This window comes from Eumetopias jubatus, unplaced genomic scaffold (assembly GCF_037043125.1).
Source record: "Eumetopias jubatus isolate StellerSeaLion01/CBP00866 unplaced genomic scaffold, mEumJub1_p1.0 scaffold_10, whole genome shotgun sequence".
Taxonomy (NCBI): domain Eukaryota; kingdom Metazoa; phylum Chordata; class Mammalia; order Carnivora; family Otariidae; genus Eumetopias; species Eumetopias jubatus.
In genome coordinates this window covers 35,779,467-35,805,136 of record NW_028274816.1, presented here as the reverse complement: position 1 = coordinate 35,805,136, position 25,670 = coordinate 35,779,467, and the positions used below count along the sequence as shown (strand labels likewise).

Here is a 25,670-nt window from a genome sequence, read left to right as displayed (position 1 = left end):
ATGCGGAGATGGCTAAACTGGCCGCCTCCCAGACCAGCACTTTGTCACTGTGCCATAAAAGACGAGAAAGCATCTTGGCAGGAGTTGTGCTGAGCAAAGGGCAGAAGGGAGAAAGCACATAGAGAAACACGACTTTCTGGAACCCCCAAGGGGAGTAGGGGTAGAGGCTGGTGGGAGCAGGGGAGAAGCTGAGCCTGAATGATGCCCCCAAGAGATGTCCCTGTCCTGATCCCTGGAGCCTGTGACCATGTGCCCTCACATAGAAAATGGGACTTTGCAGGTGTCCTGAAGGAGATCTTCAGCTGGGGAGGTGATCCTGAATGATCCGGACGGGCCCCAGGTGCTCACGGGGTCCTTGTCAGAGGGACGCAGGGGGTAGAAAGGAGGTGTGAGGACAGAAGCAGGGGGTGGGGAGGCAACAGGATTCCCAGCACTGAAGGTGGAGGAAGGGCCACGAGGCAAGGGATGTGCGCCACCCTCAGAAGCTGGAAAAAGGCAAGGGAACAGATTCCTCCCGGAACCCCCGCAGAAGGATCGCAGCCCTGCCCACACCTCGATTTTACCCCAGTGAGACCCGTGTGGGACTTCTGACCTCCAGGACTGTGAGACAATGAACTTGTGTGTGTGTGTGTGTGTTTTTAAAGATTTTATTTATTTATTTGAGAGAGAGAGAATGAGAGAGAGAGAGAGAGAGAGAGAGAGCGCGAGAGAGAGCACATGAGAGGGGGGGAGGGTCAGAGGGAGAAGCAGACCAGGGAGCCCGATGCGGGACTCGATCCCGGGACTCCAGGATCATGACCTGAGCCGAAGGCAGTCGCTCAACCAACTGAGCCACCCAGGCGCCCTGAACTTGTGTTGTTTTAAGCCACTTGTGTTGTTTGTGGTCATTTGTTAAAGCAGCCCAAAGGCACTGACACACCAGCCACCATGGGCCCCACAAGGAACCCAGGCTCTGAGCTCCCAGACTCCCCGTCCTCCCTACAGCCTGCACACCGCAGATCCACCTGCCCGCCTCCAGCACTGGACCCACAGCCACACGGGGGAGCGGCTGCTCAGATCGGTGTACACCCGAGTGCCCCGCACAGTGCTGCAAACAAAAGGTGCTCAAAAATGTTTGTGGGAGGGAGGGAGGGAGGCGGGGAGGGAAGAAGGGGCACACAGCGGAGCCGCCTGGAAGGTCTCCATGCCCCCAGGCGCCGGGAGCCATGACGGGAGGGAGGGTTGCCAAGGACAGGAGCCTGGGCGGACGGCCAAGGGGGCAGCAGCTGGAGGTCTGGTCACACGTTACGGAACGAGTGCTCCCAACTCGACGGGCTTCCCCTTGGAAGCCGAGAAAATGCCCCGCACCGTGGCCCGTGCATCCAGCCCGAGTTCTCTGCTGAGCGTCCCCTCTTCAAGCCCTTGTTGGTCCCCTCATCCACTCCCCAACCGCTCAAGGTGTGCAGGAACCCAGGCCTGGTACCTCAGGAAAGCAGACATGGTCCTTGCCCTAAATCGAGGAATTACACAGGCAAGTTGGTTCCAAAGAATAACCAGGACAATTAGGAACAATTAAGAGAAACCCTAAAAGTACGAGAAGAAATCACGGACTATGTTTTTTGTTTTGTTTTGTTTTAAATCTCAGCACGGAAAGGACTTTCTGAGCACAAGACAAAGGCAGAAGGGGACTGTCTTCTGCAAGGTCCGAAGACAAACACCACGCTGGGGAAAGTACCTGTGGTTCCTAACACTGACGATGAATAATTCTGCGCACAAACCAAGAGCTCTGACTCATGAAGGAGCAAAAGACCACCAGCTCATGTTTTTACAAAAGGGGCGCAGGATATTAACTAAGAGTTCCCAGAAAGGGGGCGATAACTTCGACATGTAAAAAGAGACTCCAACTCACCGAAAACCAGAGTGCGGCTGAAAACGGCCCGAGGGCGTCACCTGTCTCCTGGGGGAGGCGCAAGTCTGGCACCCGGTGCCAGGGGACAGAGCTTTCAGAAAGGAATCGGGCAGTCTCGGGCTCTAAAACTGCCCAGTTCCAGCAATCTCTTTTTCCCACTTATTAACCGCAGCGCAGTACCTGTTCAAAGTCATCCACGGCAATCCTGTTCACAACAGCCAACTTTTGGAAACCCCCGTGTCCATGAAACACTGTGCTGCCATTAAAATCAGATGGTGAAAGCTTTTTATTTACCTGTATGGAAAATATTAAACATATGTTGAAGTATGACCTACATATGGTTGTGTGCACAAATATTAAGTGTGCACCTGGATGTCTTCTGGCATACGTGGACCCCTGAGGGACCCCCCACGCTGATGCAGGGGAGAACCTCTCTGGCACCCGGAAGGCTGCCCATGCCCACTCTCCGTCAGTGGCCCCTTGGAAGATGAGCCACATTTGGATTTCTAGCCACGTGGACTTACTCTGTTTTGGAACACCACAGAAATGAATATAAATCATACATATGTCCTCTTGTGTCTACCTCCTCTTACCCAGTGTTACCGCAGCGAGATGCACCTGTGTTGCTCTATGAACGACAGGGATGAAAAACTGTAATCCATCCTCTCTTGTTGCTCTGTCATATTTCCAGAATTCCACTGATCCGATATGCCAGAATTCACTCAACTATTTGCATGTGGTTGGGCATCTCGGTTGTGTCTGGTTTGGCCTATTACACGTGACACTTCCACCAACAGTCATGTGCAGGTCTGTGTAAGCAGGTACAAGCCCTCATTTCTCCCGGGTGGGATGCTGGGTCATCAGCACATGAGACTGGAGTGATGCTGGACACTGCCAGGCGGTTCTTCCAAGCAGTGGTCCCATTAACAAGAGAAGGGGCAAAGGTGCATGATACTGTGAGTACTAAGTTAGCCTACAGATAATGAAAAGGGAAAGGAAACCAGGGTGGGTCGCCTTTGGGTCTGGGAAGGGGGTGGCTGGAAGACAGAGGTGGCCAGAGACTCCTAAGGTACTCCCTTTTGCACCTTCTTGAATCTTGAGTCACCAGCCTGAAATGCTGATTCAAAGGAGGAAAGGCAGTACAGACCAAGCCTGGGGGGCAGAGCCTGTGCAGGAGGAGAGGGGGCTGCCTAGTGGAAGGAGTGCTCGAGAATCCAAGACCACGCAGGGGCTCGGGCAGGCGGGTAGGACAAGCCCCCTGGGATGCACAGAGCAAAGGGAGGCTCACATGGGGACTCTCACATCGGGGAGGACAGAGGCAGGTAACCCAAGGGGCCCGCCCAGGACTCCTCAATGTTACGGGGAAACAACCCTGAATGAGCAGACCAGGCAGAGGGAGGGCTGCTTGGCCCACGACTCACTGATCTGGGCTCTCTTCTACTTCCCCCAGCTATCAGCTGTGCAGCCCCCCTGCCAGGCCCTCGACTTCTCTGAGGCGGTCTTCTCCTCTGTAAGATGGGAATCATCAGACCCCACACCCTGGACTGCGGAGGCAGGGTTCTTAAATCCCAGCCTCAGGTCGACGTGGGTGCCAGATGCATTTTCCAGCCCCTGAAATTCTATCTAGGCAGTGTTTGCGATCTGCGTGTGTGGGATGGCATCGTGACCCCACGAGACACACGGCGCACGCATCTTTTGCGGGGATGGCCAGGGTGATCAGGGACCCGACGAGGAGACGCCCGAGCGAGGTGGTGGCCAATGTGACTGGGGGCCACCAGGAAGGGGAGGAGAAGGGGTACATGCAGGGCAATTGTGCGATAAGTAAACATGCCGCCACTCTCACTGGGGAAGGGAGTGACGGATCTAGAAAGAGCGGCACCAAGCTGGCGGTATCCACTGGATTGGATGGAATCGATGCACATATAGGTATTTATAGTACACACACAGAGCTATAAATGCGGATTTCACAGTGTACACACACACACACACACACACACCGCACCCCCTGGGAGAGCCCAGCCGCCCCAACACCGCAGGAGCGTGAGGACACCTGACATCAGAGCTTGATTTGTAACGACCACTCTTCTACCAAAAAAAGCCAAGAATCCGGGGAGAAATGGCTGCTTCTGGGGTCTGGCAGGGAAACTATCCAATGAGCCCGGACTTTCTTGTGATGCCAGGAAGCAGGGACGTGCTCAGAGAGCAATGGAAAGAACATCCAGAGGGCAGAGCGGGCGCCCTGCAGAAGCTCCCATTCACCAGATCTGGGACATCAAAATAGAAACGGTGTTAACGAATGTTGGCACACTTCTTAAAACAGGAACTCGTGAGTTCATGATAAGATGAATGAATGAATGAATGAATGAATGAATGAGTGAGCGAGCATGCAGAGGGGCAGCTCTCCCTCCTCCCAGCACACCAAAGAAGAAAGGAGCGAGCGAAGGAACTAGAAGATCAGCAAGTAATCGATCCCCGCAGGGACCATCCACAGATGCTAGAACCAGAGTGAAAAGGTATGAGAAACAGGGTACTGACACAGCCTTCACAGGACTCTCCGTGAAATACTTACTAACTATCATGGGGGAGGTCAGTAACTTTATGGAAGAGAAAGCTGACCAGGAGGAGGTGGGAGAACTCCAGCATCCAGTACATGCCGGCTGACCCAGGTCCCAATTCCCGGGACAGCTGCGTGACCCCGGGCAAGCTGTGGCACTCCCCAAACCTCAGATTTCTGCAGGGCTTTTTGTAAGGATTCAAAATAACGTGGTGCACCCATAGATGTTCCCTGGAACATTCTTCTAAACATTAACAAAAAGGAAACCATCTAAATGCCCATCAGCAGGGGGTGGGTTACATAGAAACACTTATGTAGCCCATTGAAGAATGTTCTCCATCTGTATATACTGCAGGGGCATGGAAAGGCTGGAAGGGTTGCAGATGGTGTGCACAGGATGATTTTATGGTTTGTTTGTTTGTTTAAAGAGACGCTACGTAATTGTATGTAAATAATAATTACTGAGATGGGGGCTGCCCTAAATGCTTTCCGCATACTGAATCATTCCCTTCCACAACGGATCTGGATCACTGCAGTGAATACTGCTGTACAGAAAACTAAGGAATTTGCTCTGGGGCTCACCCCTGGCAAGTGGCAGAATAGAATTTGCACGCAGGTAGCCTGGGCTACGGGTGTCAGTGGTCAGGTGTCAGTGCTCCTACCCAGCCTCTCAGGAACTGCATAGCAAATGGGGCCTCCAACGCCCAAGCAAGCAGTCATCTGATCAGATCCAACAGTACCTCCCTCCACCCCCCACCGAGGAGGAGGAAAGTGGGAGCAAACAAGTGCCTGGTGGAGGAGGCATCTTCCATTGTGCACATTTTTATTGTGGCTTATGGGAAAAAAAGTTTAGAAAGGAAAAAGAGGGAGGGAAGGAAAGAAAAACATGTATAGCTCCCGGTTCATAAAAGATAGTCAAAGAATAGCAACTACTATTAGCGGATTTCAGTGATCAAGGAAGGCAAACTACCAGTCACATTTCAATGCTGGAATGTGGGGGCGGGAGGGACAGAGAGAGGGACAGCTGCAGGGAGGGGGTTCCTGAAACTGGAGAATGAGAATTCTGCAGAATCCCCCTGGGCGTCAGGTACCTCCCAGATCAGAGGAGGGAGGCCAGCTTGCCTTGGGGAAATCTGTGGTAGCTTGAATGCAAGTCTCCACCCTCCAAAGCCCTGCCACGAGAAGTCTCCCCGGATTGCACCCAGACCGCAGCAGTAAAGTCCCCACCACTCCCCCGTACACAGGCTGTGGCCAGCCCCCGTCTTACATGTGCTTTCCTTCATGGGGCTTATCTCAGTTTGTAATTCTATGCCTACTGCTAAAATTATTTGAGAACGATGTGTCTATCCCGCCAGACTGCAAGCTCCACTCGGTAAGGTGTTTTGCTCACTATTTTGTCTCCAGCGCCTCCAAAATGGTCTGGCAAACAGGAGGATGCCTGTCCAAGGAATGGAGAAGCTAACTGTGCTGAGCAGTGGTTTTCAAACTCCAGCATCAGACCCACCCAAGGGCTTGTTAAGACTCAGATTGCGGGTACCAGACCGCATCTGGAGAATAGCTGATTTACAGAAAGAATGGACAAAAGTAGGGGAGAGCCAGAAGTATAGTCTGTGTGGGGGCTGAAAAGGGGGAAACCAAACAGTAAGAACTTGTTAGCATGTCTGACTACTGACTTCATGCCCAGGGACCCCCAGCAGGGCCAGCCCCATGGGTGTACTCAGAAGGGTGTGTGCCTCATGGAATGCCCTGCTGTTGTCCTCTTGAAATTCTCGGTCATTTCCCCCCCATTTTCCTTTTGCACTGGACCCCACACATGATGGAGCCGGTCCTGTCCCTAACACTGGGCTCTTCTCTGGGCACAGGGCCACACGCTTGACCCAAGTCAGACAACAAGAGAGTGACAGATTTTTTTTTTTTTTTTTTTAGAGAGAGAGAGCATGAGCAGGGAGGGGGGAGAAGCAGACTCCCTGCTGAACAGGAAGCCCGTTGCAGGACTTGATTCCAGGACCCTGGGATCACAACTAGAACTGACGGCAGTTGCTCAACCAACTGAGCCACCAGGTGCCCCAAGACAGTGACAGATTCTTAATAAAAATTGCTGTCACTTTTTGAACTAAGCATTGTACCAAGAGTTTTAATAAAAATGATCACTTTTTGGATGAGGCATATGCAAAGAGTTTTAAACAATGCTCATTTATTCTTTTTTAATCGCTACATTCACCGAAGGAAGGCATATTCCTGAGCCAAGAAGTGTGTCGAGCATTTGCATACATTACATAATCTAATCGGCTTCACAGAAAGCCAGTGAAAGGCACTGGTGAGGAACCTAGAAGTCAGAAAGGGAATCCAACATTTTCACAGATTCTTACAACAAATGTCTCCACTTTCAGGCAAGGACACTTGAAATATGCTTAATTTGCATTGCCATAAATAATGGACTCCAGGCTGGAACTCTGGGCTTCTGGTCCCGGTCGAAGCCCTAACCAAGATCTCCTGGTTAGGAATGGTCTCCCGGGTCAATATTCTTTCCCCCTACCCACAAGGACCCCCAAGCTCAGCCTTCCGCAAAGAAAAGGGGTTCCTGAGGAGTACGTGGTATAATCCTGGGGTCAGCTGTGAAATAACCAGATCTAATTAACATGGTGGTTTGGTTTCAATGGTTTGAAATATAAAGAATGATTATATGTAGTGCCTGCTTTTGTTCCAGATGATTCAAGTCTTCCTTTCCCCAGCAACTCTGGAATCATGAATCCTGAGCAATTCTTCCCCATTGTGTACTTGAGTTTCAAGTTGGGCAAACATGTGTTTTGCTGGGCTCTGTTCCCTACCAATGGGAAGAAGAGTGGGAAGATGGTGGAGCTTCAAGAACACAGTCCATCCATATCCTACCTAGGGACTTAGGCCAGATGGGTGAAGTTAATAACACAATTTCAAGAGCATCTGTAACCCTGGGTGCCTGGGTGGCTCAGTTCGTTGGGCGACTGCCTTCGGCTCAGGTCATGATCCTGGAGTCCCGGGATCGAGTCCCGCATCGGGCTCCCTGCTCGGCGGGGAGTCTGCTTCTCCCTCTGACTCTCCTCCCCCTCATGCTGTCTCTCATTCTCTCTCTCTCAAATAAATAAATAAAATCTTTAAAAAAAATTACTAAAAAAAAAAAAAAAAGAGCATCTGTAACCCCTATAGAAGATTATATATTTCCCCATTACGGCCCACAGCCCCTCCTCACCAATACCCTTCAAGATTCTATAAGGAACATAGATAGTGCTGTGGGCTGAACTGTATCTCTCCAAAATTCATAGGTTGAAGTCCTAACCCTTAGTACCTTAGACTGTGACTGTGTTTGGAGGTAAGCCCTTCAAAGAGGTGATTAAGTAAAAATGAAATCATTAGGATGGGCCTTAACCCAATATGACTGGCATCCTAGTAGGAAAGGAACATTTGGACGCATACACACGGAGAGAAGACCACGTGAAGACACAGAGAGAAGACAGCCATCCACGAGCCTTCTAGTTCCTTCCCCAGAGGAGCTCTGGGGTGTTAGGATCTGCCGCCCTTAAGAACAAGGCTCATGACACTGGGATTTGGGGCAGGATTTCTAAGATGGCAGCTTTGGACATATTCTCAAGAGCCCACAGTTTTCTAAGAACTTCTGAACTTTGACTATGTGTCTCAACGATTACCCTAATTAATACAGACCTTCTGGGGGCCAATTTATCACAAAGCACTGTCATGTGTGCATCTGTGACAACAATCACAGGACATCCTGCAGGGATGAAAGGTTCTCCACGGCTCAGAGAGAATGGAACTGGCAGGAGAATGGAACCATCACACAACACACAGTATTGACAAGTCAACTTGACAGTATCGAACCACTGAGTAGTGTAGTCACATTGCAAGTGGGATTTGACATGAATCCAGTCTGCAAACGTAGCTACTTGCCATAGCTGATGAGCACCAAGTGTGGTAATCAATACCAAGGGAAGAATATTTTTCCCACAATACCCGACACTCACCTTACCTTCAAGGTCACGAGCCAATTCTAGAGTTACCAAGTGACAGCCTTGAAAACTGACATTCACAGGTCGCTTGCTGTGCCCTGTGCTTAAGTAAGAGGCTGGTTATCCTAAACTAGCAAACTCTGGACATATTTAAATGGCATTTTGTACACATACATGTAATTAGACATTCTCAGCATAAGCATTATCAAAATCAAAATTCAAAAGGAGCCTAAATAAAGATTAGAATTCAAGAGCAATGAAAACAGTAAGAAAAAGATAACTATTGAGCAGACGAAGCACCTGGCGTGGTTCTGCTTTTTCTGTGACAGATCTCATATAAGAAACTCTTCCTTTCAACCACCGGCAGCCTTCACCCTCAACCATCCCTGCCTCTTGATCTTCAGGCTCTTGTATAATCCAAACCCCTACCCTGCCCCGAGCATGGGCTAGACCTAGACTCACTTCTTCTTTTTTACTTAAGTAATCTCTACACCCAATGTGGGACTCAAACTCATGGCCCCAAAATCAAGAGTTGGATGTTCTATCGACTGAACCAGTCAGGAGTCCCTAGACTCACTTATAATGAATAGAGCATGGCAGAAGTGATAAGATATCACTTCCAACACTGGGTTATAAAAAGCCTGTGGCTTCTAGGCTTTTATGGATGCTTTCTCAATCTCTCTTGGATCATTCACTCTTGGGGAAGCCAGCTGCTGAGCCATGAGGCAGCTCTGTAAACGGGCCCATACAGTAAGGGTCCAAGGCCTGCAAACAACCACAAGAATGAGTTTGGAAGTGAATCCTTCCCCCTTCCACACCGTGAGCCTTCAGATGAGACCACAGCCCCAGGCAACAGCTAGACAACAACCTCATGAGAGACCAGATCCATGAGCACCCAGCTGAGATGCACCCAGATTTCTGACCAACAGAAACTGAGAGATGATGATCGTTTGTTGTTTGAAACCACTGCATTTTGGAGTAATTTGCTACACAGCAATAGATAACCAATACAACCATTCAACATCAGTGGCTGAGTTTGAAAAAAATTACTAGTCATGTCAAAATTTAGTTGCTACATTTGTACTTTGTGATTTTATTATAAACTTAGTTTGATTTTTTGAGTTGTGTTATACACACACAGCTACATTTATTGCAAGTTTTATGTTTATACTTCTTTAAGTCACTTTTTGATACAAATAATTTAAGACAACACTGGGGGTGCCTGGGTGGCTCATTCGTTGAGCGTCTGCCTTCGGCTCGGGTCGTGATCCCAGGGTCCTGGGATCGAGCCCCGCATCGGGCTCCTTGCTCAGTGGGAAGCCTGCTTCTCCCTCTCCCACTCCCCCCGCTTGTGTTCCCTCTCTCGTTGTGTCTCTCTCTGTCAAATAAGTAAATAAAAACTTTAAAAAAAAAAAAGACAACACTGGAAGGCTGCAGTACATTACTTCAAGAAGAAGTCCTATCTTGCTATATTTTGAGAAACACTAAGGATTTGTTTGTGTGTGTGTGTCTCATAAGGCCCTCCTGTGCCTGATTCTCCTGTAACCCAGGTGTGATCTCTTCAAAACGCAAATCGGATTGTGTCTGTTTTGTTGATTGCATTCTTAATGTTTGGCGCATCTGTGAATGAGTGAAATGACTGTCATGACCTGTTTAAACCCTCCAATAATTCCCTGTTGCTCTAGGGATAAAGCCCAAATTCTTCATGATGGCCCAGAGGCTTTTCATGGTTCACCTCTGCAACCTCCTCATCCTCACACCCACCCCTGCCACTCACCCCCTTGGCCCAGAACCGCCATGACCTCTGTCCCTCTCCCAGCGCGCTCCTCCAGATCCTTGCCACTCTTAGGAATCTTAAATACCCCTCACCCTCCCAGCTGTTACACATCTACCATTAAACAGTGCTCTGAAGTTTGGTCCCCATCTCTGCCACCAGGAGAGCAGGGAGCGTGTGCTTCTTCTATGCCCCATCCCTGGCGTGCAGCACTGGCCCGACACACAGTAGATGCTCCGTGAATCTGGGCTGAATGAATGGGTGACCACCACGTCAGTCTGCTGGAACCCCATCTTCACCCTGGAGAGCCTTAGGAGGATGAATCAGTTCACCAACCAGGAAGGCAGCACAGGGTGGAGCCCAGCCAGACTTGGTTAAGAGATGGGAGCCCTGAGGGTCAAAGATAACTTCCCTGGAGTTGGCACCGAGTCATTGGGAAGCAGGAATTTCTGGTCCAACATTCTCCTCACCCACCATTCAGGTTAACACAGAGAAGGTTTTTTTCCAGTAGCTGAATGAAGAGGATCTCTCAAACCCCTTCCTTGTCGTGACAAGGCAAGAATGGAGATCTTCAGAGCCATGAGCACTAAGCTCAGATTCAGCCTCTGATGCTGCTAACTGGGTCCTCCTTGGCCCCTGTCTCGACCACATGTCCCCTGCCTGGCCACTCTGCTTTCTTGTTCCCCATCATACCCCAGACCCTGGATTTCCAATTAAACATCTCTTGGTTTCTCTGTCATCTGTGGGCCTCCCCCACGAACTTAGTTTTGTACACAGCTGGATCCTTAGCGCCTGGCCCCACCTGTGAGCCTCCATGTCCTCATCTATCATATGATTATAGTAATAAAAGTGACCTCGGCACAGAGAGACCCAAAAGAAGACACAGCAAGTTCTCAGTAATAATTAGTATTATAAGTGAGGTGGCTGGGCAAAGTGGCGGGGGGTTCAGAGGCTGCCCAGAACACTGCATACAACAAGTGCTCATGAGAGAGAGTTACAGCTCTTGTAGAAATGATCACTGTGATCACACTTGGCTTCTTTTTCCATTTTTCTTGGCAAAAAAAGGTTGAAATGGGGGGAAGTAAGTTTGAGAGCAAAGAAGATTCAGGCTCTGAGCTGAGCTGGTGGGAAACAGGTCGCCTCCCCACCCCATCACACCCTCAGCTCCTTTCAGTGCAATCTCCGGGGTTTGTACCAGGAGCCTTCAGAGATAGGACATTTTGTTTCTCACCCAGCCTTTGCTACCGGCCACCTGGGTCACCAGTCTCCCCTCCACTCCCCGCTGCCATGTCACCTATCACCCACCCTTCAGGGTGCTACAGAGAACATCCAGGTCCACGACCAGATGGGTGAGACCCCTCAGGCTGAAGACCTGCCATACTCTCGAGGACCCCTCGCAAAAGATCTGGAGAAATCCAGAAGTCTGAAGTCCACTTTGGTGCAGAGGTCAAATTCACCCCAGCATCTCTAGTCATGTTACATCATCCTCATACCTGGCACAGCTGGACACCTGGGACACCTGGCCATCCTGTTAAATCTAATCATAACCAACTACACACCAGCAGTGTTTGGAAAATACCCAGCATGATGCAAAAACCAAAAGATAGAAAAAAATAGAAAAAGTAATGAAGAAAAGGCAACAGTATTGGCAAACTGACTTCAAACTCATTTAGCAGAACCCAGGGCGTGACACGTGGGTAGAGAAATCGATTTCAGCAAAATAATCAAACTCTACCTTCAATCTCTGTTGAACCCACACGTCACTTCAGAAACAGAGAGATGACGTGAGAACTGCTAGTTACACAGCCCTGTGGACCTACCACCCGGGAGCCGGAATTCTCATGCTAACCTTCATGTATAAAATACTATTTTTCTAATGCACAAATATTTAGGAATCATACCACCAAATCGTTTTGACTGTTGTCATTCTTTGGGAGGAAAATTAAATAGTTTAAATCAAGTTTTTTTTTTTCCATCTGATCTTTTCCATTAAAAAGTAAATGTAAAAAAAAAAGTAAATGTAATGAGAGGTTTCCCTTCCCCAGTCAGACCGCCATGGCAAAAGCTGTATTCTCCTGAGCACACCCAAAGCACTACTTCAGGAATTTTATTTTTGAATGACTGATTAGGCTGAAAAGAAAAAGAGTGAAATGCCCCCGAGATGCTTCTGCAGGAATTCAGTGCTCTCTGCTCTCATATCCTGCAAGATGCAAAGCTTATACTCACAAAGCTATGGAGAAAGGGGCCGGGTCATCCACTGACCCTGGCTTCACCAAGTGGAAGGGCTTTTTTTGGACAGCTGTGTCAGTTCAGCCGCTGGGAAACCCCTCCTCTCCCCAACCCTCCCACGCCCCAGCCTGATAATCCTGTTGATTTATCCTAGAGGGTCCCGTGAAGGTTTCAAAATCAACACACAAACCTGAGTGCTTTTCAAAACTGCGTTGGAGATATAGGAAGCAAAGCTGGGAGGCCTGGCTGCTCTTTACCCGATTTCCACCATTATTACTACTATTACTGCCAGAACATGTTCCCCAGGTGTTTTGGCTTTTTTTTTCTTCATCACTTTGATTTTTTTTTTTCCAATTCAAGTAACTTAAAAAAAAAAAAATCCATATAGCAGCCCTAGTGCGGAGAACTAGGAATTTAAATTGTCTGGAGTCAGAGAAACCCAGGTGAAGTTCCTAGCTGGGTCGTTTGCTAGCTGGGTGCGTCTTAAGGGACACGTGTAACCTCTCTCTGCCTCAGTATCAAATCCACAAAATGGGCTGTCGTTAGAGAGTTAAATGGCGCGAGCCCGGCTCAGGGCAGAAATGAGAGCTGGCGTTGCTCCGAAGTCGGTTTCTTTCCAGAGCCAGGGGCAGAGGGGCGAGTTGCTGGAGCGCAGCCCGCAGCACGCGGACGGGGTCCCGGGGGAGGGCGGGCTGCGGTGGGGCGGAGAGTCAAGTCGCACGGCCCGCGCCCGGTCGCCCAGACTCACCAAGATTTCCAACTCGCTCCTCTCCAGGGGCTCGTACAGGTGGCCCGCGCCCGAGAAGGCGAGTTTCTGCAGGAACTGAGAAAAGCGTCTTTCGACCATGATGACCAGGCGGAGCCCCCTCGCTCAGCCTCCCGTCCGCCGGCGGCCGCCCTGCCCGCGTCCCTCGGTCCCTGGCGTGGCCGGGACTGGCTGCGCGCGCCCAAACCTCCAAGGCCAGGCCTAGGTTACCAGGTAGCCGCCTACCTGCCCGCCGCAGGTGGGGCCCCGCCCTCGGGGCGGAGCGGCGCGCCCGGCCTCACCCGGCGCACCTGGCCCCGCCCCGGGAGCTAGCCGTGGGCTTAGCGCCCGCGTCTGAGACCTCCGGCTGTTTCCCAATCTTGCCAGATCCTAAGAATCACCTGGAGCGAGGGATGGGGTGGAGGTGGGCGAGCGAACACTTCTTGAAAATGCGGATTCCCGGACGTCGCCTTACCCTGTGTCACTGGGTCTGGAGCTGGCCGGGGAGCTGGACTGTAATGAGCGCCCGCTGGTTCTGGGGGGGGGGGCGGTGGGGGGTGGGAAGCGGAGGGCGGTCGGTCCTAAGGCCCTGGGAGCACCGCGGACCCGAGCGGAGTCACACTCCTACCAATGCTGTGCGGCTCCGGACGAGCCACGTGGCCCCTTTGAGCCTCGGTTCCTTGTCTGTAATTGAAGGAGAAGGCTAAGATCTCACCCCCAGGGAGGGCCCAGGGAGTGCATCCCAGGATGGGGAGGAGAGCTTGAGGGCGCCACTGCCTTTGGGATCCGCGTGGGTCTTGGATGATCTCTAAGCCCTTTATTTTCCTTTGCAGAATGGGCTCCTGCACTTGCTAATCATGGGACCCGGGGCAGGCGTCTTACATTTTCCGAACCTTAATTTACGGATCTGTAAAATGCCCACCATGTTAGCGCTTCCTTCATAGTGAAATGGAGGGTATGCTGGTGGTATCCTCATCATCATAGGGAAGTTGCTGCACTCCACTGGCTCCCAGAGTAGATGCGTGAATGTGCCTCCAAGTGGATGTCTTGAAACTGTGAGGAGCTTTGGCTCCAGGTGGCACTGGAATCCATAACAAGACCCACCACTTAGGAGGGAGGTGGCTTTGGGGAAGGCTGTGCCTCTCCTCTGTGCCTCAGTTTCCTTATCTATAGAGTGGGCTTCTTAACTATAAGAACTATAAAACATGACATGGGCGTTTGTCCATTAAATTGTGCTGCCCTTTTTGAGCAAATATATGCCACCTCTACCTCAACTCCCCATCGCGTGTCTACCTCACCTGCATTCAATCCAACAGGCACTTCTGCTGGCCCTTCTTGTTTCTCCTGCATCTTGTCCCTTGACTGCAAGAAAACAGGCTACCAGCATGATGCTGCCCGGCTCCACCAATTTCAACAAAGGCCTAGGAATAATAGAAAAAGCAAAATTCTGGCACGAGTTGGTCCAGATTTGAATCTCAGGCTTGTTCCTTCCAAATGCATGGCCTTCGACAACTTTCTTCACCTCTCTCTACCTCAGTTTACTCATCCACAAAATGGGGATGGCACTACCTACCCCTGAGTAGGGTCCCAGCAGGAAACAGGTGGCACCTTCAAACTGAGTGATTTGGGGAGACTTTGATAACCATCCTATTTACAAAAGTGTGGGCAGGGTGCCGAGAAACATGAAGGGATGGTGCAGCTGCCCAAGATTAGCAACAGTGAGAAATTGCTACCATCCAAGGCTTGGAAGGCAAGAGGAGGGAGCAGTTACCCAGAGAAGGTAGCTGTATGGAGCTGAGAACTGCAGGGAAGGGAAACGGAATGGATGCCACAGACGCAGATTCCTGGGTTGAGAATCCGAAGGAGAAGGCAGGAGGGTGGAGAGAGGGTCTGGGGGAGCAAAGGGAAGATACAGGGAACCAACCGCACGGTCCTGTAATGTTTGCACAGGTAGAGTTCCTAATAGTACTATCTAGTCCCTGACATAGTAGGTCCTCAGGAAATTTTATTACTAATATAAAAAGATACATGGGAACTCAGCTCACTTATTTCTCAGGTCCTTTCCAACTGGCATTCTGAGATTTTGAGGTAGTATTGGATCCAGGGAGGAAGAATGCCTTGTTGGCATAGAACTTCATATTCTCCCAAGGGTGTCAATCAGGCGTGGTTTCTCCGGGCGGTGCAGCTTCCATGAGCACGGAGTGATGTGTTGGCCAGGTTCCTTTCCCTTTAAGCCCAACCTCTTGCATCCCATCACAGTGGTCTCTGCTCCAGCTCAGAGATGTCAAGGCAAGAATTTGTGGATCAGGTTTAAGAACACCCAGAGCATTCAGGAAGGAAACTCTGGGTAGATGATATTGTGGAAGACCTGGACCTGTTGGTATGAAAAACAAAAATGGAGTGGACCACAGAGAAAGCGGTTAAAGTGATGTGACTGGGAGCAGCTGAATGGGTGGGTACCTTTAGGCTTAACCTTATTTGATTTTCATTTTTGTGGCATTGTGATCAGCCTGCATACCTGTCTGCTAATTCTCTTAATGTGTTGCGACTTTGCCTGGTTTTTATGCAATTTTTATAAACATTTCAATGGCACTGGAAAAGTTGGTGTAGGGCGCCTGGGTGGCTCAGTTGGCTAAGCGACTGCCTTCGGCTCAGGTCATGATCCTGGAGTCCCGGGATCCGCTCCCTGCTCGGCGGGGAGTCTGCTTCTCCCTCTGACCCTCTCCCCTCTCGTGCTCTCTCTCTATCTCATTCTCTCTCTCAAATAAATAAATAAAATCTTTAAAAAAAATAGAAAAGTTGGTGTATTCTTTGTAAGGGTATTGGTAAGCTGCGCTCTTCTTTGCAAATCAGTTCTGTAGCTATTCATCCTAACTTTCTATTGACATTGTTCATGTCCTTACTTTTGACTACTTGATCTGACACAGGAAGAAAATGAAGAGTTTAAAATTTCCCGGTCTAATTGTTTTCCTGTCCACTTGTTTCCTTGTATGTCTGAAGTTCTGCTTTTTGTATTATGCTTCCCTGTTGGTTAGTGCATATAATTTACCTGCTCATGATGACTCTTGTAATTGTTTAATGCCTCCTGTATCTCATTAAAACATATCCCTTAAATTCCACTTTGTAGAATTACTATTGCCAGTGTTTCTTCTCCATGGTTTAAGTCTGCATGATCTAAACTTGGGATCTTATTTTTATCTGTTTTGTTTCATTTCCCCCTAGAATGTAAGCTCTGTGAGAGCAGGGGACTATTACGTCTTCATCATTGTGTGTCTGCTCAGTGTTTACCATGGTAGATGATGTTCCTGCAACATGTTAAATGCCCCCCAAATATTTATTTGGTGTGTGTCTCTCTCTCTCTCATAAACTGTAGCTCTTGAACTTTATTCTTAATCTGAGATTATTTCCTTTATAATGTGGAAATGTATTGTGTCTACACTGTTATAGTTGTTACCATTAGACTGACTTCCATCATCCTCTTTCCTGTTTTATTTCCATGCCATTGTGAGGCAAGCACTCTGCTATTTGCTGTCATCTTTTACTTTGATTTCAGAATAAATATCCCACTGAAAATTCTATCAGGAATCTGAAAGCATTTCAGAAATAGAGACAAATATTTATACCATCTGTTTTGATTTCTTTTTACAGTGTAAAGGAGTTTTTTCATTTTCATTTTTCTTTTTCTAACGTTTGCTTTTCTTCATAATCTTAGTAATTTAATCTGATTACATAAACCTTATGTTTTTTCTTTTTGTTGTTGTTGTTGTATGTTCTCCACTTTCCCCCAGAATCATACCTCCTCTTTATATTTGTTTTTGAACATCCATTCTTAGCTCTGTCCCTTTGTTTGGATTCCATGATCCTCACCACTGACTTCAAGATTGTTTCCTTCAAGAGTTTTCTTACTGCCTTCAGCTGGCCAAAATCTGAGTCCACTCTGAAGGAATCAAGTCAGGCAAGATGGTTTGCTGGGAAACTTTCTGAGTTTGTGGCTCTGACAGTGATGCCCATGCTTTGGCCTGTATTGAGAGTCAAGGGCGGGACTCAGCCAAAAGCATCCAGCCTTTCCTGAAATATCTGCTCTGGGCACCTTGAACAATGAGTTCCCACTCTTCAACTCTCATTCACTATATGAAAGTGGTGTCATTTCATTTCCATAAATTATCTCCCAACAATACACCCTATTGGAAAGATGTGATGCAATCCTAAGGCATCTGAAATTTATTTGGTAATAAACTTCACTCACAAATCATAAGGTTGGCATTTTGAAGGCATCCTTTTCCAAAAGGGTACGCCATACAAAGGGTATTGTGTGGCATGTGTGTGCATGTGGGTGTGCATTTAATTTTAAGAATTAGTTTTAAGTTATGGCTCTTTATGCAAACCCTCAATTGTTTGTTTTTTTAATGGCCATGCACACAGGCAATAATATAATCATTTCAGAGATGAAGAAATTGGAATTTTAGGGGGGGGAGGTTACTTTCATTCATTCGGCAAATAGTTTTTTTGTTTTTGTTTTTCTTTTAAGATTTTATTTATTTGAGAGAGAATGAGAGATAGAGAGCATGAGAGGGAAGAGGGTCAGAGGGAGAAGCAGACTCCCTGCTGAGCAGGGAGCCCGATGTGGGACTCGATCCCAGGATTCCAGGATCATGACCTGAGCCGAAGGCAGTCCCTTAACCAACTAAGCCACCCAGGCGCCCCTCAGCAAATAGTTTTAAGCACCTGTTATGTGGCCATGGACCCCTGAACACAAAAGATTGTTCCCACACTTTTGTATTTTCTCTCCTAGTAGGTGTGATAGGCTGCAAATAAATTGATGTGTAACGTAGTGTCAGGCAATGAAGGTAGTGGGTTGAGTAATGGTTACCCCAAAGACATATGTCACATCCTAACCCACAGAAACTGTGACTGTAGCCTTATTTGGAAAAACAATCTTTGAAGACATCATTAAGTTAAGAATCTCAAGATTAACTGGATGTGCGGTACATCCAATGACTGGTGTCCTTCCTTATAAGAGACAGAAGAGGAGGGGGCACCTGGCTGGCTCAATCCGTGGAGAGTACAACTCTTGATCTCGGGGTCATGAGTTTGAGCCCCACTTTGGGTGTAGAGATTACGTAAAAATAACGTTTTAAAAATCTTAGAGAGAGAGAGAAAAGACGCAGACACAGAGAGCAGGCCACATGAAGGTGGGGCAGAGGTGGGAGGGACGCAGCCATAAGCCAAAGAGCACCTGGGGCCACCAGAAGCTGGAAGAGGGAAGGAAGGATTCACCCCTTGAGCCTTTGGAGGGAGAACGGCCCCACCCACACCTCGGTTTGAGATCAATTTCTGTTGTGTGAAGTGCACCAAAACTATGGTCACACACACACACGGCCAATTTCTGAGCATTGTTCAGGTCACACTCTCCTTGTTACTTCTTCCATAGTCGTTTGCCGAAATGAGGGGGAATGTTGGCTGAGTACTTCCTATAGCTGCAGGCATTTCTGGGCTTCCAAGGGACCTCATTTAAGCAGGAGGGAGCAGGCACAGTCCCGTGGAACAGGACACCTGGTGCTAAGTGAGTGTGCCCTGGGACTTGTTTAATCCCAAGAGGTAAATACATAGCACGGATGCTACAGCTCCTCCTTTTACACACCCATGGTGGACACTGCCACTCACTCATGGGGTGACACCTCCCCGTTGGCTGGGACAGGCCTAGGAAATCTTGTCCTTGTCATTTTCCTTACCTACAGTTGTTCGGACCTGGCACATGAATAAAGCTATTTACCAAAAGATTTCCAGAAGAGGAAGGAATGATCTCAGGCAGTGGGAGTCATGGAAACTTCTAGAAGGTTCCATATGCATGGTATGGCTGAAAGAGAAGATTCCTGTGCATCAAGTCCATCATCTACACTAGAGTTCGCTCTTGGTGTTGTATATTCTGTGGGTTTTGACAAATGTGGAATGTCAGGGATCCACCATCATAGTATCATACAGATGGTTTCACTGCCCCAAAAACTCCCCTGTGCTCCACCTTCCCTCACCCCAAACTGCTGTCAACCACTGATCCTTTCACCATCTCTATAGTTTTGCTTTTTCGGACTGTCTTACTGTTGGAAATTTGACTCTCCTTCAAAATCTACTCTCCTTTAAAAAATTCAAGAGCAGGACGCCTGGGTGGCTCAGTTGGTTAAGTGGCCAACTCTTGATTTTGGCTCAAGTCATGATCTTGGTGTCGTGCGATTGAGCCAGGCATCAGGCTCCGTGCTCAGCATGGAGTCTGCTTGAGATTCTCTCTCCCTCTCCCTCTCCCCCTGCTCTCTCTCTAAAATAAATAAATCTTAAAAAAATTTCAAAAGCATTCAGACCCATCACCCAGAGTCAGAGAATTTCAGTCCGAGGCAAAAACACCCAGCGCCTTCCATATCTCCGCTCACCAGCGTCTGCTCCCCGTGGTCACTTGGAGGTGACCCCCGTGTTTGGCTGGGAGGGTCCCAGCTCTAGCACTGATAGCCCTGGCGTCCTGGAGAAGCTCTCAATCCCAGCACGGTTAGCTTTCCTCCCCCACCCCCGTGCTGTTCTGAGACTCTCACCTGCTCCTGCCGCCCCCTTTTCCTCAGTTACAGTCTGGACTCTTACACACCACAGCAGGGCCACCAAGCCCTAGCCCCTGGCTCTCTCCCCGCCTCCCCAAGCAGGCCCTTCTCCTGGGCCCCAGGAACAGGCACCTCCCCGGCAGCCTCTGCCGAGAACACTACCTGGAACACTCCCCAGCAGCCCCCTCACTCCAAACCCTTGCCCCAGGTTTTAACTGGCTGTGGCTTCTCCCAAGAGGCCCCTCTGGATCTCTGGACCAGGTGAGAGGGGAGGGATGGACCAGGTGAGAGGGGAGGGATGGACCAACCAGGTGAGAGGGGAGGGATGGACCAGGTGAGAGGGGAGGGATGGACCAGGTGAGAGGGGAGGGATGGACCAGGTGAGAGGGGAGGGATGCCCCTGACTCAGGGGAGTCAGGGGCATCCCTCCCCTCCCTGCGGCTCCCACAAACTCACGGCACGTTATTACATATATGAGTTTCAAAGAAGGTGCAGAGCACAAACAGCCCAGAAACAAGGACAGAATGTGGCAGATCCATGCAATGGAATAGTGTTCAGCCATAAAAAAGGCAAGAAGTCCTGATCACGCTTCAACGTGGACAAACCAGGAAAATGTTCTGAGCGAAAGGAGCTAGACCCAAAAGGCCATGCGCTGTAGACTCCATCCTTATGAAACATCCAAAATGGTCAAATCCACAGAGACAGAGAGCAGATGAGTGGTTGCCAGGGGCTGGGAAGAAAGGAAAATTTGGAGATAATAGAGTTTCTTTTGGGGGGTGATAATATTCTGAATAAAGTAGAGGGGATGGTCACCAGACTCTGTGAATATACTAACCCACTGATCTGCGCACATTAATGGTGGAAATGGTGAATTTGATGTTACATGAATTTTTTTTTAAGATTTTATTTATTTATTTGAGAGAGAGAGAATGAGAGATAGAGAGCATGAGAGGGAAGAAGGTCAGAGAGAGAAGCAGACTCCCCGCCGAGCAGGGAGCCCGATGCGGGACTCGATCCCGGGACTCCAGGATCATGACCTGAGCCAAAGGCAGTCGCTTAACCAACTGAGCCACCCAGGCGCCCTGTTACATGAATCTTATCTCAATAAAGATGTATATAACAAGGAGACCCTGTATACGTATTTACTGAATGGAAAATGAATGAGTTTATATGTAGTTAAACTGGGAAACCTGATCGGAAGTTAAATGAACAATTCCTATTGGCTTTTTTTTTTTTTTTTGATTTAATAAAGTTTTATTTTCCAAAATGTACAGTTGGTGGGATCTTGTTCATGCATCTTCACCAGCAGCTGGGGCATCTCCACCCTTGGTGTTTCTGGTGTAAATTACTTGAGCTCTGTGCTTTGAAACCACTTTAATAAGTCCTTTACTAAGGAGCTCCTGAAGGGCTGCCCTGGCCAGGGAACCTCGAATCTTCAGTCTCTCAGAGACAACAGCTGGAGTTATAAGCTTATAGTTGGGAACTTCCTTACAGAGTTTGTCATATGTCGCTTTGTCAAACAAGACCAGATTATTGAGCTTGTCCCGAACTTTGCCTTTGGACCACTTCTTCTTTTTCGCCTTGCCCCCAGATTTGTTCACTGGGTCTTTGTCTTTCTTGGCCGATCTTCCGGCATCTTTCTTCTTCTTGTCATCCTTGGGCGGCATAGCGAAGCCGGGAGAGCAGCGTCCACCCCTGCAGCCTCGCTAAGATGTCGGACAAAAAAAAAAAAAAGCTGGCTTTTTGATATAATAAAAAGAGTTCAAAGTTCCTGGTGACTCCCTTTGAAAACTCCTAGGGCCCTAGGGTTCCCAAGCAGGGTTGTGGCCTGAAGGTGGGGGACAGCGGTTTGTGGAGAGTTCTCAGTGAAGTAGCTGTTGGAATGGGGCAGAAACTTCCTTTCCCTGGTTTGGTGCAGTCTGGCCTGGGCTCATTCCCTGAGGGTGAGAACTTCAGGAGGGTCTTGGAAATCCTCCTAGCCAGGGAACAGAGAGGTGATGGTCTTCCTACTCCCATTCTGGCTCCCCCTGAACTCAGTCCTTTGTGCAACATTCTGAGTGACCCTGCAAAAATAAACAAAGATCTGAGTGTGCCCCTCCCCTACCCAAGCCCTGCTAGCCTTGGCTTAGCAGGGCAGCACTCACCCCAAAGTGAAGCTTGCTTACTGTGGCTCTTTGCATGAAGGGTTTTATTTTGGCATACACTATGCCAGAAATCGGGGTTAATGTCCCGGGCCCAGGGAGAGCCCTGAGGATTGTTTGGAGTGTTTCCCAGGACCCTCCTAAAGGATCGGGATCCAGATGCTCACAGGGGTGCCTATGCGGAGTACACACCCTTGATCAGCTTTACCTGTCTCTTCCTCCCACTCCCCTACTTCTGTTTCCTGTGGGGTCACCTCCAGAAACGTTGGGACCTCATCCCTAGGCTCTGGGAGCCCTCACAAGAACATCGGACTTCTCATACCGGCTTCTGCCAGCAACCCCCGGCTGCACCCTGCCTCCTGGCTCTCGGGGTCCCTCCCCAGACCTGCTCTCCCCCCAGCTACCCACAGGGATTCCTCTTTCTTCCACTGAGGCTCAGGCTTGAGCCCCTCCCCAGAAAGCACGCCCCCAGCACCTGATTAAATTGTTCTTCACATTGTCCTGCTGCCTGTTCGCTTTGTAATAGTTCATTGAGCACTTTGTGTACTTTTCTCTAGGTAAATTTTGCTTCAGTAAAAAATTCTGTTAAAATTTAAACAAAAGCAGATGAAAGCTTAATGAGAAACAAGATATTGACACAGTCTTACAGCATGTCCCCGCAAGATCCTTATTAATTACAGAGGGAAACCAGTCCCATTACAGGGGAGGAAGCTGGCCGACCTCACCTTCACTGAGGGACCAGCGATGGCAGATGACATGGCATGACCCTGGGTATGATGCTCTAAGGAAAGTGCACTTTGCTTCTGGGTGTTGCTGCTGAAAGGTTTAACGTTAATCCTGTCGTGCGGAAATATCACACCCAGGATGACGGGGATCCAAGGAAAAAACTGACTTGGGACTCTTCAAAAATGTCAGTGTCGGGGAAAGACAAGGAGAGGCCATGGGATGCTCCAGATCAAAGGACACTAAGGAGTTATAACAATCAAATGTCACTGTGATTCTGGATCAGATCCTGGGCCACAAAAAAAAAAAAAAAAAGTCTTTATCTTTTGCTCTAAAGGACATTAGGGGAACAATCAGTGGATTTGAAGCAGGTGTGCAGATAATGGAATTCTATGATTGTATTTCCTGGTTTTGCACTCTCGTTATATCAGAGAATGTTCTTTTTTGGAAATGTGCCCTGACGTTTTTAGGGGTGAAGGAGGGAGAGAGGTGGGCAGGGGGAGCACATGCAGAGACCTGGAGAATCTGGTGACAAATATATGCAAATCTGAAAAAGTCACAAGTGATATGAGTCGGCTTCTAGAACATTCTTGACGGCATGCTCTCACGGAAATGGAGAGCTACCGAGTGGGGTCCGGGGCCGGAGGCGAGGAGGGTGGGTGTGACTGTGTGGGTAGGAGAAGGAGCCTCTGTGGGAAGGAGCAAGTCTGTGTCTTGGCTGAGAATCTAGGGAATTTGCGGGAATCTAGGCATGGGATCAGATAGCTAGAAACCTCGCACTGGAGTTGTAGCTGCATTTCCCGGCTCTGACATGGTGCCGAAGTTACTAGCTACCTAACACGGAACCATGTGAGAAGCAACCGCTGGGGGATCCCGAGTTAGGGGGACACGGGACCTCTCTGTACAATCTCTGCAGTGTCCTGTGAATCGGAAATAATTTCAAAATAAAAAGTTCAAAAACTAAAAGAAATGGTGCCCCATCTTTGTCGCCCAGTGTTCCCTGTCCTGATTTGTTCACTCGCATTGTTGTTCACTGACTTCACTGCTCCGTCCCTTTACCTGCGGTTCCCCACCCGCCCCCGCAGTGGAGGGTCAGCTCCATGAGGGCAAGCAGGAACTGTGGATCCTTCCTGCTTTGTTCCTAAGCCTGAACAAAGGTGCTCGCAGTGTGGCTGAACTGATAAACGAGAAAGCGGTAGGCACAGGCAACAGAGGGCCTCAGACGCGGAAGGGAGGCTAGGCCCCGAGACGACGGCCGTGTTCCCCTGGACAACGGGGGTGCCTCCAGGGAGCAGGGCAGATGCTGCAGGGACACCCACAACAGCCAGCTTTCTCCTGGCGCTCGGCCCCGCTGCCGTTTGTACCCGCCAGCCCAGCCCCAGAGGCTTCCAATAACCAGCCCGGCCGAGAAGGGGCCCTGGGAGCCTGGTTCACCAGGAGGGAAGCTTGTTCATTCATTCGACGCGTACTTAGAACCTGCGGAGAGGAGAGAGGCCGCCCACAGCGGGGTGACAATGACACGAGCCAACAGCTCAGCCGACCTGGTCCGGGGTCCACGCTCACTCAGATTTCTGCCCTCATGTAATCCTCATCACACACACCTTCCCCGGCACCCCCTGCCACGGAAAAGGAAACTGTAGCTGGCGACGTGGTCCCAACGGATCCCTTGGGATCCGTTTTCCCCATTCTGGGGCTCCCCTCCCTCAGCGTTGGGGGCTTCCCCTTCTAACATTCAGTAGCTGCGGGTCTTTGTCAGTTGGAAGACCCAGAGTGGTTGAGTCATCTGACCACAGCTGCACAGCTAGAAGCGGGAAAGACAGAATTTCTGTCCCCGGAGGTGGATGCGAGAACCTGCCCACGGAACCACCATGCTATAAGCCTCCACGCAGACACTCGTTCATTCACTCGATCATTCACCCATTCAACAATCCGACATTGAGGACCTACTACATGCCTGCACCAGGGAGATGGGTTACACAGAGTTCTTGTCCTCTGGGAGCTCTGGGTCTCGGGGAGAAGGAGCAAACCACATGGCGCACACCACAATGTCACTGCGTGCAGGACCCTGCGGGGGCCCAAAGGGGCACGTGACAGTCTAGCCAGGAGCTCAGGGAAGACTCCGGAGGAGGTGTGCAGAGGAGCCTGGCTGGGGAGAAGGGGAGGGGATGCACAGTCCAGGAGAGGGGCAGTTGCACAATATCTGGGGCTCCGGGCTGACACGTAATCACAGCAACCATGCTCTTGGCACGGCCCTGGAGGAAACGCCCGCAGGGGTGGCCCTCCACCGTTCACGGGCGGCGCCATGCGTCACACCGTCCCGTGGGAAGCCCATCGTGTGATGCGAGCACTCAGGCCCCAGTCTAATGGCTTCTCCACTTCTTTGGGACCTTGGGCCTCATATCTCACCCTCTGAGCCTTGGCCTCTCTCATCTCTAAAAGGAAGAAAATTATACACACCTTGCAGGTGGTCATGAAGAATGACCGGGTTATGGGAGAATTACCGGGCCCTGAGTGTACCCGGGAAGCCCCCAGCAGGGCTGCCCGGCCAGCTTGGGCAGGCTGGGGAGAGCCTAGGGGGCGCCAGCCACCCCATTACAGATTTGCAGATGCGCCTGGGGGCGGGGTGCAGGCGCCCTTTTCAGACCCCCACCTGTCTGTGCACCAAAGAGCCCTACCCAGCAGAGGCTGTGTGCAGAGCCGGGAAATGGGGCTGCCAGCCGGGGCAGAAGCAGCCAGGTAAACAGCCACAGGCATTGTCTACATCCGGGTGTCTCCTCCCACCCGGTTAAACCTTCTCTTAGTGTCTTGCCTTGGGTTTCCCCAGAAACAAACCTTTGTTTGAGAGCAAGTGGTTTATCTGGGAGGTGACCCCAGGAAACCCCAGCCAAGGGAGCAGGGAAATGAAGCAGGGGAGGGAGGGAAGGAACCAAGAACGGGGCCTCGTGGAGCCCGTCACCATGCTGGGCACCCGGAGCACCGTCTTGCCAGGAAACCTGAGGCGACAGCACAGGACAGTTCTCCCCACCACCGAGAGGGG

At 49.8% G+C, this 25,670-nt stretch overlaps 1 protein-coding gene and 1 pseudogene across 1 annotated transcript in view; both read right to left on the bottom strand.

Moving 5' to 3' along the window:
• Positions 1–13,305, bottom strand: part of ATP2C2 (ATPase secretory pathway Ca2+ transporting 2) — a 60,392-nt gene extending 47,087 nt beyond the window's left edge. Inside the window, exon 1 of the mRNA XM_028092245.2 lies at positions 13,192–13,305. Coding sequence (XP_027948046.2) covers positions 13,192–13,290 — 99 coding nt within the window. The 5' untranslated portion in view covers positions 13,291–13,305. The remainder of the gene's footprint in view (positions 1–13,191) is intronic.
• Positions 13,306–20,993: 7,688 nt separating this feature from the next.
• On the bottom strand, positions 20,994–21,496 carry LOC114202592 (small ribosomal subunit protein eS25 pseudogene; annotated as a pseudogene).
• Between the last annotated feature and the right edge of the window lie 4,174 nt (positions 21,497–25,670).